This window comes from Cupressus sempervirens, chromosome 3 (genome assembly GCF_028749045.1).
Source record: "Cupressus sempervirens isolate cs-2001-9-10 chromosome 3, ASM2874904v1, whole genome shotgun sequence".
NCBI classification, from domain to species: Eukaryota; Viridiplantae; Streptophyta; class Pinopsida; order Cupressales; family Cupressaceae; genus Cupressus; species Cupressus sempervirens.
The window spans coordinates 37,749,863-37,763,888 of record NC_143120.1 but is presented as its reverse complement, the minus strand read 5'-3'; the positions used below and the strand labels follow the sequence as shown (position 1 = coordinate 37,763,888).

At 34.4% G+C, this 14,026-nt stretch overlaps 1 protein-coding gene across 1 annotated transcript; it reads right to left on the bottom strand.

The window, feature by feature from the left end:
* Window positions 1-10,568: 10,568 nt before the first annotated feature.
* On the bottom strand, window positions 10,569-13,475 carry LOC149564663 (universal stress protein PHOS32-like). Its single transcript, XM_089818222.1, has 4 exons — window positions 12,836-13,475; window positions 12,489-12,592; window positions 10,984-11,102; window positions 10,569-10,884 (listed from the first exon to the last, which is right to left on the bottom strand). The coding sequence occupies exons 1-4, from the start codon at window positions 13,002-13,004 to the stop codon at window positions 10,788-10,790; spliced, it is 489 nt and encodes a 162-aa protein (XP_089674348.1). The 5' UTR covers window positions 13,005-13,475; the 3' UTR covers window positions 10,569-10,787.
* Window positions 13,476-14,026: the final 551 nt, after the last annotated feature.

Below are 14,026 nucleotides of genomic sequence, written 5' to 3'. Positions count from 1 at the left end.
CATCAGTAGACTCATTCACAAAGGTTGACACAACTATTAAAGTTGATTTGGTTGAACAGAGACAGATTGCAATAGAAGAGAAAGAAACAACAAATGATTAAACTGATGCACAAACACAAGATGCAAGTCAAATCATTGTGATTGACCAAAGAAGATTTGAAGATAGTAAGGACACACCAAAGGAGAAGAAGCAAGAGGCCATTCAAGCATTGGTAACTCTACCAACATTTGGCACTCCTACAAAAGTTCTTCAGAAGCTAAGAACTGAAGCTATACCTCTATAGATCTCAGCACCAGGCTCAAGTTCTTCTAAGGTTGCCAAGGTAATTCACTATGGAGATATAAATTTAGATGAAGAGATAGTAATACCTAAGTATGATTATGCAACCATAAAATTAGAACACATAGACATTTTGCAACAAGCCTTAGAGAAGAAGAAAATTCATGAAATACTCAGGACGGAGTATAGACAGAGGCAGGCACTGCAAGAAATTAAAGACATCTTCTTAGATGCATTCATCTTGCCAACACCTAAGGAGACAAAGCCACTATTGGAACAGTTATCAGAAATTGTGGAACAGGTGAACAATGAAGACCAAGACACTAATGCCAAACTTTTGGAATGGTCAGAAAGAAAAATTCAAGGGAAATTAAATGAGAAGATATCTTGTGACATAACACTGACGCAAGTTGAATTGGCAACAAAAATTGAGAAAGTGAAGAAGGTACTGAGAACATATTCTCATTATACACCAAATTGTGTGATCCCACACTCTTCACTCAAGAAAAAAACCATAGAATTCTAAGTTTGGAGAGGAATTTAAAAATCTCAGGTATGCAACTACCTCAAAACCTAGCTCAAAGTGAGAAGCATTTTCATACATTGCTTCAGTCAAAGAGTCAACTAGCTGTGTTAATAACAGAAAAGGCTAATATAATAGCCAAGTTGGCCAATATCCAAGCCTCCCTTACCCCCCATATGGAGATACTCCATAAATAACTAGGATATGTAGAAAATTTGTTGAAGAAAGATCCTAATATTTCTACATTAGATGGACTAGTTCACCTTACAGTAGAGCTAGCTATCCAAATAAAGTCATTGGATGTTGCATGTGATAACTGGGATGCTACTCTAAAAATAATCATGGGAGTCTAGAAATCTTTTTTGGACAAATACACAATCATTGTATAGCCCCTCTGACATAAGTGTCAAAAAGGGGGAGATAAAAAAAAAGGGGAAATAAAGAAAAGGGGGAAAGAAAGAAAAGAGTAAAGGGGGAGATAAGGAGATAAATCAAAGGGGAAGCAAACAGAATAAACAAAGGAAGTTCAAAATAGAAAAAGAATAGAAACAAAGCATATCCGATAAAGAGTATAAGCACATTGAAGTCAAAGAGTATCAACAAGAGACAAATATACTCAGAATGAAGAGCAAATTTTTTATAACACAACAAGCACATTACCTCAGGGGGAGTTATAAATTTTGAGGTATAAAGCTTATTGCAGAATTTTGAAGTTTTGTATATAAGCCAAGTTGTAAATATATTATACTTGAGAAGATTAGATGATTATGCAGTGTTAATTTTTTTTGACACTTATGTCAAAGGGGGAGATTTTTGATCTCGGATTGGTTTTGACAATTGAGTGTCAACACACTTAAGACATTCACTAAGTTCATGTCGAACTAGTAATGCATGTTGAGTATAATATGTAAATATATAGACCATGTTGAGTTGCAATGGGTGCCGAGTCACTCATGTGCCAAGTCACTCAAGTGTCAAGCATATAGACCATGTCAAGTCATTCAAGTGTCGAGCAAGATAGTTGATATCGAGTAGTTCAGGTGCTGAGATAGAAGAAGAATTATAGTATGTGTCAAGCTTCAGTAACTTCAAGTGCCAAGTAACATAGATTTGACATAGTTATTTGTAATGGCACAAACAACTATGTAAACTATTTTTAAGCCAACTTATGGATAGATCTTGATCTTTTAAAGATAAGGACAAATCTATTTGAATTCCCTATGCAATTACATGTAGCCAATTAGAAAATAGGAAGAGTTAAGTAGAAAAATAGATGAATCTTAGCCATAGATTCATACCTAACCCTAAGCCACCAAAGTCTTTATAAGGAAGATGAAGCCCCAAAACATTAAGTGATCGAGACAACAATGATAGAAGGGTTGAATGACCAAATTGTTTAGAAAGTATTCAATGTGACTTAGGAGTGTGAAAGAATTGCAAAATCAATTAAGTACAAAATAGATGATCGAGGACACAACATTGCTTATCAAATCTTTTAACAAGGTGACATTCCAAGTGAATGTTCTAAAGTTCTTTAACCAAGCACACTTCTAATAGGGTGTTAAAATCCTCTAACAAGGTAGGACTTAACAGTCTTTGTAAGCCTTTAACAAGGTAGTCCTTTCTCAGGGAAAATCATGTTTCATGGTCAACCTATTGTAACCTTAATTGGCTACACTTTATTGCTGCATGAGTAAAGATTTGTGGGTATCATCCCCACCCCAGTTTTACTTTCTCATTTGGAGAGTTTCTGGGTAATCATATTAGGTGTCAAGTGTGTATGTGTGATTACATGTTTTAGATGCATTTTTTTTTACATGCAATTTCAGTTTATTTATTGAATGCATCTAATGAATGGTGGAAGTTTTAATTGCTGAAGTTTGAACTTCTAATTCACACCTTGCCCCCCTTCCCCCCCACTCCAGAAGTATATGTTTCCCATTTGTAATTCCAACACTTTTTACAATATTTCTAGGTGACTAAATAATATCATGTCAAAACTAATGAGACCTTCATTAGATGGAGTTTGGGTAATGCTAGGAGCAAGAGATGTGGATGGGGATTGGATGGATTTGATGAATGAGAGGGTTTCAATGATGGTAGAAGATGGAAGAGGATCTATAAGCGAGTTGTTAGTGGCATACAAATTAAGAAACAATATTTCAAATCTAATGTATTGTTGTACTTTTAAGAATATTTTAAAAACTTTACCTTAGGTGTTCTTGCTCCTAGCCTCGCACCTCTAGCAGAATGAGTACTATGCGGTGTTCTCATAATTTTTTATAATAAAATTACTTTTACGATATTTCTAGGTGATTAAATAATATCATGTAAAAACTAATGAGGTTCATTAGGTGGGGTTTGGGTAATGCTAGGAGCAAGAGATGTGGATGGGAATTGGATGGATTTGATGAATGGGGGGGTTTGAATGATGGTAGGAGATGGAAGAGGATCTATAAGCGGGTTGTTAGTGTCATACCAATTAAGAAACAAAATTTTTAAGCCAATGTATCATTGTAATTTTAAGAATATTTAAAAAACTTTACCTTGGGTGTTCTTGCTCCTAGCCTTACACCTCTAGCAAAAGGAGTACTCTGTGGCATTCTCATACTGCTTGTTGCACCTTGCATTGCATATTGTTTACATATCAATGTAGAGTTATCTATACATTTTTTTTGAAAAACTTTTACAATATTTAGGTGATTATATAATATCATGTCAAAACTCAAACAAATAAACAAACCAATGTCCCTTGTCTGAAGACCATTATCATCAAATCATCTATGAGCGTGAAATCCCCACCTCCATATGAATAACAAGTATGCCCACAATGTACACATGGATGAGATGATACTCCATCCTAAGATACATCTATATCTATCCCATCACACATGTGCTAATAGCTAAAACTAAAATGTTGATTGGGCCCCAAAGACTGTAATGATGCATGTGATGATGATGCAAGTGGCACAAGTGAGAATGACATTGGTGGTGTAGGTGACACAAGTAGAGATGAAACTAGTAGTGCAAATGACACAAGTAGAGATGAAATTGGTGGTGCAGGTGACACTAATGGAGTTTTCATAGGTTGTGATGACCAAGGTACCATAGGTGATGATGATGGAGTTGTCGCATGTTGTGATGACCCTAGTGCCATATGTGATGATAATGGATTTTTCACATGCTATGATGACACTAAAGGTGCATCTGATGATAGTCGAGGTGCCATAGGTGAAGGAAAACCATCTAACTATGAGCCATGTTGAATGATAACATTTGTCAATGATGCAACTGCATGAAGAGTCTATAAATTAATAAAATCCTTTACAATTGATGGGAGCACAACATGAGGCATGATTTTTCGTGTTGTGTGTCTCCTCTCATGTTGCGATACCACCCCATGAGCCCCACATCTATCTTGTGCAGAGCCTCTCCCTCTTCCCTGGAACTAACAGATGTCAAAGTAATTTCACTTCTCGTCAAGGATGAACTCACAATATAGCTTTCTCAAAAAATATAGAGGCACCTCATAATTAATACATTGTGGTAGGTCAAATACCATATACCACGTATCCCAAATACATAATCCCATCCTAGCATGAGTACACCAATGAATAGGAAAAGTTTTGGATGTGTATAATAGGGAGTTGTTGTATATAGGATCAGTGAAAAGAGAACATATGATACCTTTCTTTATGTCTTTATCTTTCAATTGCTGATATGATAACCCATTGGCATAAAATGCATGACACCTATCCCTCCATGTACCCCATTTCATAACCTCCCTAGACACATCATTTTCATTTTTGGCCATTTGTTCAAGTGTATTTTCTAAATTTGAGTGGCAATCAAGTGTAGATGACTGCAACCTATTGACCATTTGGGTAATGTTAGCACTACTTTGTGAGAGGCAGTTTATAAGGTCCTCTTGTGCAGTAGTTAAATTATGTAATTGTATGTGCAGAGGGTTTATATGAGGTAGTGGTTGTTGAATGAGAACATTGAGTGGAGGGTTTTGTGGTTGTGTCACAATGGGGGGAGTGTTTTGTAGTTGTGTTGTAATGGCTGGAGGGTTTGATTGTGTAGGAGGTGGTCTTTCTTCTCTCCCTCATTTTCTTGGATTCCTTGATGCATCTATATTAAAGAAAATTAAAAAAAATTACAAAACTTATTAATTATAAAATCAAATTATAAAATTTTATAAATAAATAAATGACAAATAGAATGAATAATTACCTCGTTTGTGGGGTGCCATGGATGGAAATGCAATCAGAATTTATTTTTCACATGGTAAACTTGATCGGGTTTTGCTGGTCTCCTTCACAATTCACATTGCTATTGTCATTTAAGGGTAAAAAAAAGCCCTCAATCATGGACAACAACAAAAATATATAGTTTACAAAACTTGATCAGGTCCAAGCCCGGCTGGCATTTTTCTAGTTCGTCTGGGCTTCTAATTTTTTTAAATTTTCACCCTAGTCAACATGAAGTCTGGCCTCCTATTTACCCCATGGTTAATCAAGATTCACTATTATGAATGTTTTGAGTGTCATCCATTTTCTTGTTTCATAGCCAACTTCTTGGTATTTGTCTTTCGTTTCAAGCTTATAAATGATTTTCATTTTTTTATTACCCCTTGGGAGTCTTTCTTTTATCATACCACATTCTTCACCCATTTTAGTGATTTATATTCATTTACCTCTTCCTTCTAGTTTTTTTCTTCTTCCTTAGAATTTGAGACTAATTTTGATTGACTTGCCTAGCTAGTCTATCCATTAGTTCAACATTGCTTCTCAAATCAGACAATTTAGCCAAGAAAAGTTTTCAAGGATAAGGATTGATTGAAGATTGGATTATCTTTACTCTTATTTATGATTATAATCCATATAAGCCTTTTGTCAAGTGCTAGGAAAATTCCTTGATAATGATTAAAATATAAAGGAAAATCTTGGTCTTCCACTTTTTAAGTCCATAGGTTGCTCAAATAAAGTGTCATATGGATAGTTTTGGATATTTAGTCTTTCGCAAAAATATTTTTGGGATCTTTAGTCTTTCTGAGAACCATTCTTGGCTAGGGCTTGACAACTCTTGAAATCAAGGTTTGATTTGGTTAATCAAATTTACGATGAGAGAAAAACCTATGTCAAATCTAAATAATCAATATTTATGTCATGTTCTAAAACATTATGGCTACCTTTTGGATAAATGACCCTAGTGAGAAATTTGATGGTGGAAAGACTATATATTCATTAACCTATATATAAACAATCATCCCAAGGTGACATATATTGAGGCTAATTGGAGAATGACACCTTTAACTTGTAATAAACAAAATGTAGAGTGGACATAGTTATCTTCTTAAGCAATACTCCTCTATTCTTATCTTGTGATCTCTTTTGGGTTCATTAGTAGCTTTGGTTACATAGTGTAAGGTAGGAGGGGATATAAGTAACCTCCTAGCTACCCTCACCTAGAGTTACACAAATAAGCCACCAAATAGGAGAAACCATAAGAAATTATAGAGAGAACAATGAAGATTTGATGAGACAATCTTCAATCTTCATTCAACATGCCAGGCATAAGGCCTACTTGGTTATAGCCATATACATTCAAGTTACAATCAGTAAGCTTAATAGCTTGAGCATACATAGCCAAATATTCATATTTCCTACTATTTAACTTCATTTTTCTTTTCCTAATACTAGATCTCTTCTTTTATAGCTAGCAAGACCACAAGTCGACCTATCAAGCAATTCATTACAAGTTATGGGTCCTATCCCAAAAAATAATTCAACAAACTTTCAAACAAGAAATTTAAATTCCACGAGGACAAAGATAGGTTCACACATGATCCAAGAAGAGCTTCCCAAGTGTGCATAACACCTTGATGTCAAATGAGACTTCATTGGAGCCAAACTCACATGTTACTTGAGTTGCCAGGAAATTAGCATGCCTTAAACAAAGAGGACTCAAACTTTCTCTGATAAAACATTTCCTAAGAATCTATTGAACTTTTCTACTCAATTCTTTATTCTTTGCAAGTGTTAATCTATGTGGTGCTTTATTAGGCAAACTAGCTTCAGGTATCAAATCCATACAATGACTTATACTTCTCACAAAAGATAATCCATTAGGAAAATTATCTGAAATAATATCTGATAATTCAACCAACAAATATCTAACCTAAGGTGCATGTTGAAGGTCATATTATTTCTTAGTCTTTCTAGGAATCAAAGCAAAGAAGATATTTTATTTCTTCATATCTCTCAGAAAATGATTTCTCTTAACCAAACAAACTCCCACACATAAGTACATTTACTTTCCTTAGATTTCTCAACCAAAGGTAACAATACTTGTTTCTTTCCATTAGCCCAAATAGTATATTGATCAATCTACCATCATGAAAAGCTTTCCTATCATATTGCAAAGTTCTTGTAGAGAATTTATGACAACAATCCATATGCATGATATCACACAAAATTTCATCAAAATAATTACCAATTTTGGATTTTACAAGGAATTTTTCAGTTACCAGTAATATATGTTCATCCTTGATCCAAGAAATGTGATAAGGGTCAGGGTGCTCCAGTCTCTGTAATTCTGTCTTAATTACCAATTATTTAAATGCCAAATTTGCAAAACTGCCACTATCAATAGTAACTTTGCAACATTTATCTGCAATCTTACATATGGTCTTAAAGAAATTTTTTCTCAAAACAAGTTCATTATCCAACAACTCATTACACAGGGTTCTTCTCATCATCAAGTTCTCTCCTTTCTTAGGTTCATTAGGTGCATCAATAGCTTCTTCCTAAATCAAAGTATTTCTACTACCACTTCCCACTTTCTTACAAAAAAAATTAACATTCAAAAGCTTTAAATGTCTTTCACTACATTTAAATAAGTACCCCTTAAACCAAGATCTATCTTCTCTCTTTCCATTACTGCTACTCCTAGAGTAACTAGTATACTTACATCTTCCTATGTTACCATTGTGTTGAACCTTCCATTTAGATTTTCCTTTATCATTAGGTATGCTATTAGATTTGTTACTCTCTCCATAAGATCTTCCTCTACTTCACTAAAATCTTCCACCTCTTTCTCTTTGTTTATTCTCTTGTAAACTTTGCCAACTTTTCTTTAGCCTTCAAGAAATACATTTATAAGCTTCCTCTACACTTTCCATCTTTATAAAACTGATTTCATCTTGTATAGAAGTCCTCAAATCATTCAAGTATCTAGCAACTTTCGCAATCTCATCATATCAATATGTCCATTTCTAATGTCCAACTTATAAAATTCTTCAATATAATCCTTCACAATCATATCCTTTTGTCTTAAATTTTTCATTCTTCTCAATAAATTGATTTGATAACTAGAAAGGAGGAGTTTCTTTTTCAACTTACTAACCATCTTTACTCAAGTCTTTATCTTTTATTTTCCTCTTCTTTGTCTATCAATTTGCAAATGTTCCCACCAAAGAGATGCATGTCCTTTCAACTTTGTAGTTTTTGTCATCGCCTTCTTATCCTCGGGAATACTTTCATAACCAAAATATTTCTCAATCTCAAAGATACAATCCAACAAAATATCAGTATCAAGTCTTCTATGGTAAGTTAGAAAGTTCAAAAAAAGGTTAGGAATTCACTCTATTCAAAGCTCTAAGAAGTCTCTCTTCATCTTGTTCCACCTTAGGTTTAGGATTTAGTGCTACTAATATTCTTCATCATTAACATCTTCAAGATGTACTCATTTTCTCTATTCTACACTACCCAAACTTTTCCAATAAAGAAACTCGCTCTAATACCACCTGACACAAAGAGGGGATATAATTCACCTCTCAACTACCCAACTACCCTCACCTAGAGTTACACATGAAAACCACCAAATAGGAGAAACCACAAGAAATTATAAAGAGAACAATGTAGATTTGATGAGACAATATTCACTCAACATGCTAGGACTACCTAGTTGTAGGCATATCCATTCAAGTTACAAGTAGCGAGGTTAAGAGCTCGAGCATACAAAGCCAAATCTTCGTATCTCCTTTTGTCTAAATTCAAAGTCCTTTTCGTAATTCTAGATCTCTTCCTTTATAGCCAACAAGACTCCCCAAAGGAGAATTCAGTGACCTTTGAAACAAGCAAATTAATTTCCACGGGAACAAATATAGGTCCACACGGAAGAGGTTCCTAAGTGTGCGGAATGCATGATGTGAATTAGAACTTCGTTGAAGCCAAACCTGCACGTTACTCGAATTGCCACAAAATCAACATGTCTCGAACAAAGAGAAGGACAATTCCCACAAATGATTGAACTAAATTCTACAAGCTTAGGCAAAGGATCCATGATAGGCCCACATTACGGAGCTAACTGCGTGGAAAGATAAAACACAACAACAATGACCACAATTGAACATATTTATTTTCTAAAGAAATACTCCTCCATTTCTTATCTTGTGATCTATTTTAGGTTCATTACTAGTTTTGGTTAGGACATCTCTAAATTGGGGTATGACAACTTAGTCCCATACTTGGCTCTAAGTGTCTATTAAACTACCAAAATATTCAACACCAATATCATAATTAAAGTGAGGATGGAGAATGATATCAACATAAGATAAATGGACATGAAAGAATATGTTTTATTGCCAACACATAATGTCTTCATTTAGAAGGAAGGGAAGATGTAAATAATTTCTTCCATTCATTGATCTTTGACTAGCCATTGCTGATACAAGTCTACAACTACTTAGAATATTCATCAATCTTCACAAAGAATCTTTAGACGTAGAATGCAAACAAACTCTCTTTTCTATGGCAATAAAACTTAAGAGAACAAGAGGGATAAGATTAAATATGGTCTAAATTGGGGTATGACAACTTAGTCCCATACTTGGCTCTAAGTGTCTATTAAACTACCAAAATATTCAACACCAATATCATAATTAAAGTGAGGATGGAGAATGATATCAACATAAGATAAATGGACATGAAAGAATATGTTTTATTGCCAACACATAATGTCTTCATTTAGAAGGAAGGGAAGATGTAAATAATTTCTTCCATTCATTGATCTTTGACTAGCCATTGCTGATACAAGTCCATAACTACTTAGAATATTCATCAATCTCCACAAAAAATCTTTAGACCTAGAATGTAACCAAACTCTCTTTTCTATGGCAATAAAACTTAAGAGAACAAGAGGGATAAGATTAAATATGGGTCCTAAAGGAAAACATAGCTATGATGTCAATTAAGAGGTAAAGGCAAATGTAAAAAAAGATAGAAGAGCAAAAATATAACTCTTTTTTTTTTTAAATAACCCCCACTTTAAACTCTTAAGTTGAACTGCAGTATAAAATGCTTGAGACAACCAACTTAAAAGTTTTTCTAAAACAATCTCCTAGAACTTACTGCTTCTTACTGCTTTATTTGAGATTTTTATGTAAGAATTAAAAGTGTTCCAAATTTTTATTTAAGGTTTTTAAAAATTGCAAAATAAGATGATCTCCTTATCTATATAATAAAATCCATTATTCATTTTCCAGCAGAATTAACTGAATCTAAATCAGGGAATTCATAATTCATTTTCCAACCAGAATTCCAACGAAAATTAATTTTAGATAATACCGAATTGCTGGATAGAAGTTGAAGGGTGGAGTGTATGGCACAGATTGAAATGGTAGTTTAAATCTTCGAGACAGAATTGTTCATTTTCTTTTCAGGGTTTTCTCTTTGAGGCTATTCATAAACTTTTCTTCAGTTTGGGCAACCAATTAATATGTCGGAGCATAATATAATTCAATAGCCTTATAGGCTTCAGTTGTACAGTCTTTTTTTTCCCCATTTTGTAATCACTTTTATAGCAGATGGTCAATTCTCATACAATCGCTTTTCCATACATAACAGACACTAAAAGAAAATCCAAGTAACGTATAAAAACACAAACACATGAAGTTATTGTGCTACATCAGTAGCAACATCACTGATGATGATGGTGATGATGAGGCTTCTTAACAATGAGGACAGGGCATGTTGCATGATGTGCACAGTGATCACTCACACTCCCCAATAAAGCCCTGTAAAATCACAATATTTTGCCATCATCTTCCTGCTCGCATACAACAAAATCAAGACCATTTCTATTCACTAAGTTATGAGAATAGGGATATATTTACCTTTTAATAGTGCCACGGCCACGACTCCCAACAACAAGAAAATCGACTGCAAACTTGGTGACTGCTTCGCAGAGTCTGTCTCTTGCATCTCCTGATACGCTTTTCTCCTCTACCTTCGCCTGAGAAAACAAAACAATGCACTTCATTCATACAATCATTTTACTTAATGTTATTTGCATTTTTCTAAACTTTACTGATTGCTCTGTAACATTGATTATTCGAAGATGCGCAGGGCTTGTGAGCTAGGACTTGTACCCGGCTTGATTGGGCAACAGTGGTATCCATTTTGGAAATCATAAACATTTATTTTGAGGTCTTCAAAGATAGTAAGAACATACAACAGATATGGCTTGACTGTGATCTGTCACTTATAACAATTTGGAACAACATCCAAGTAATAAACCTTAAAAAAATTGGACTGTGTTCGCAATGGAAGTATTTTTGGGGTTTATTACAAATAGTAATGGCATGAACATTCTACACCCTGGACCACAGATGAGCAAGTATTCAGCAGTAGATTCCCCTCATATAGTAATGGTAGAAGACAGAGCATTTGTGCATAAAGGTCTTGCTGATAGCATTTGTGCTCTCTATTGACCCTTTCTCCTCAACAGATACCATGATTAAACACGCCATAGGCTTTCTTATATCTATACATAATATATTAATTTTAAGCTAATAAGGCTCAGGGCTCGAACTCTCCCCGCATTCATCGTTTTAACTTACGAGGACACGCTACTGAGTTGTGCTCTAAACCCAAATAATCTCCTTACAAATGTATGCACAACAATCCCTAGCAAGCAATCCAGCAACTTGATAATCATAACAGCACCCAGAAGCAATCACTACTAAATGTTCCATAGTTTCAACACGCTTTTTATTTAGAAAGTGAATGTAGAAATCGAAAAACATCTTTTAGGAGATTGCTAATTAGAAATATACGTGATTGAAAATTTTGGGACTGTCATGTGAACGAAGCTATTTTACATGAAAGAGGATAGTTCGGTGAAGTACTATGGTTGTTTAATTGAAGATGGGAAAGCTAGGCTGTAGTTGTTTAATTGAAGATGGGAATTGCATCATCTTAGGCTGTATGTTGTTTAATTTAAGATGGGATTGCATCATCTTAGATCTGTAAAATTGGTAGATGAAAGACACCCAGTAAAATTTAGATAGAAAGTGGCTGCATATTTTCTGATAAGAAAATAATAGAAACAGAATGATATTTCATCACTGAATGAGCAGCTTTTGAGGATATGTGTACTCACCTAAAAGAAAAAAGAAGAAAAGATCATTTGAATGGCCAACTTCTATATCAAAATGAATAATTTAAGGTCTAACATCAGAAAGGATTGAAGATGAAATAAACATATTTTTCTTAATCATCTTATTAAAATCTTTTATTCATCTATGGGCATAACTATCTTTTATTCATCTATGAGCATAACTACTGCATGAATTTATTTTTTACATCAATGAACATTACTACTTCATGATTATCTCACCTGGCTTCCACAGCAGATTTCCCTTGCCTTTCTCATAACGTCCTCAGAAATCCTTTCTTGATACCTCTCCAAGGCCAGGGTCACCTCAGCCGTGACCACTATCCCTGATCCACAATTGCAAACACCAATTCAATCGTGAATAAACCAAAAAAATCATACACCCACAAATAAAAAGAGAACAATTCGAAATAAAATTGGAAAAGAAAAGGTTGTATCCATTGTGAAAACCATTGAAAATTTTGAAAAAAAAATCGAAAAATATATACACCCACTTGAAACCAATGTGTAATAAATACTGAAACAAAAGAGAAGAATGAAAAGAATGGGGTTTGAGGTCCTTGACATACCAGGTCCACCAAGGCCTTCAAAGGCCACAGGGAGGCGCTTTACATTATACAAAATGAGTGTATCAGCAGGACCCAGTTGCAAAGTATCCACTGCCCATTTCAGAGCATACATACTCTCCTCACTCTCATCTACTGCTACCAAAATTCTTCTCTCCTTAACACCTTCCATCACAAGCCTGCCTATAATTTACTGACCGACTTCTTCTCAATCTGCAGATCTCCTCTATAACATACTCCGCCACAGTTTTGGACAGTATATTGAATATGGCTGATTGCATATATAGGGGGTTTTAAGACCACAGAAATGTGAAAACAATTATTTTAATTGCGGGGGGCTTATTTCCCAACGGCTTCGAACTGAAGCGGAGCAATCCTGACAACAAACAGTCCCAGGTGCGTGTGCGGCGGAGAAGGTGGAAAAGGCTTCGCCTTTTTGAAAGGGGAATGCGGTTACTCGTGAAAGTTGCAGTTATGGGATCCACAAAGAGACAAGGTTCTGTTTTTTTTCCCCTTTCCCAAAAGAACTGTTGTTCTGTAATCAGTTTATTATGCCCGAACTGCAGAAACTGACAGAGTTTTAAGATAAAGGAAAGTTGTTCCTTGCGTTTAGGAACATCCGTCCTCATCCCAATTCTTGGATGGTTTTATGCAAATCTAAGAGATGAAAGTTATTGGGTGTGTTAGTGCTCATTTGTTACATTCATTACGTGCTAAAATGTTCAATAATAGAAATTTTAATTTTTAAAAAATTTATTGTGGTTTGCATTGTTTGCGATTCTGACATATTTTTAAAATGCAGCAGAAATTATTTATTTAAATTTCTATTGGTTGTGATAAAAAATAACAAAATGTAAAATTAATTTTAGAATAGAGAAATATTAAAAGAATATTATGTTTTTCCATGCAAGTATCATAGAAAGTTTAGTGGTCCTATTAATTAAATTTATCTCAACATGTACATTTGTGGTCGGATTACTTGTACTTGTCTAGGTATTACCTATGTGCATTCCAACATTTTTGTGTTTTAAAACAAGGACTTTAAGCTCTATCTTTCCTCTTTATTTGCAAAGTCAAAATTCTTAGTTATCGTCATCACAAGTATCTTACTCTTCACAATGTCCAAACTAGATTTTGGGATTTCATTTGTTTTATATTTGTTCAATTTTTAATAGTGGTCTCAGTTTTCTACGT

Bases quoted from the DNA above. Each gene is read 5' to 3' on its own strand.
- LOC149564663 (XM_089818222.1), bottom strand. From the start codon at position 13,004: ATGGAAGGTGTTAAGGAGAGAAGAATTTTGGTAGCAGTAGATGAGAGT. The intron at 12,593-12,835 runs GTATGTCAAGGA...ATTGTGGATCAG, and splicing joins TGAAGGCCTTGGTGGACCTG to GGATAGTGGTCACGGCTGAG. The intron at 10,885-10,983 runs GTAAATATATCC...GTGATTTTACAG, and splicing joins GGCCGTGGCACTATTAAAAG to GGCTTTATTGGGGAGTGTGA.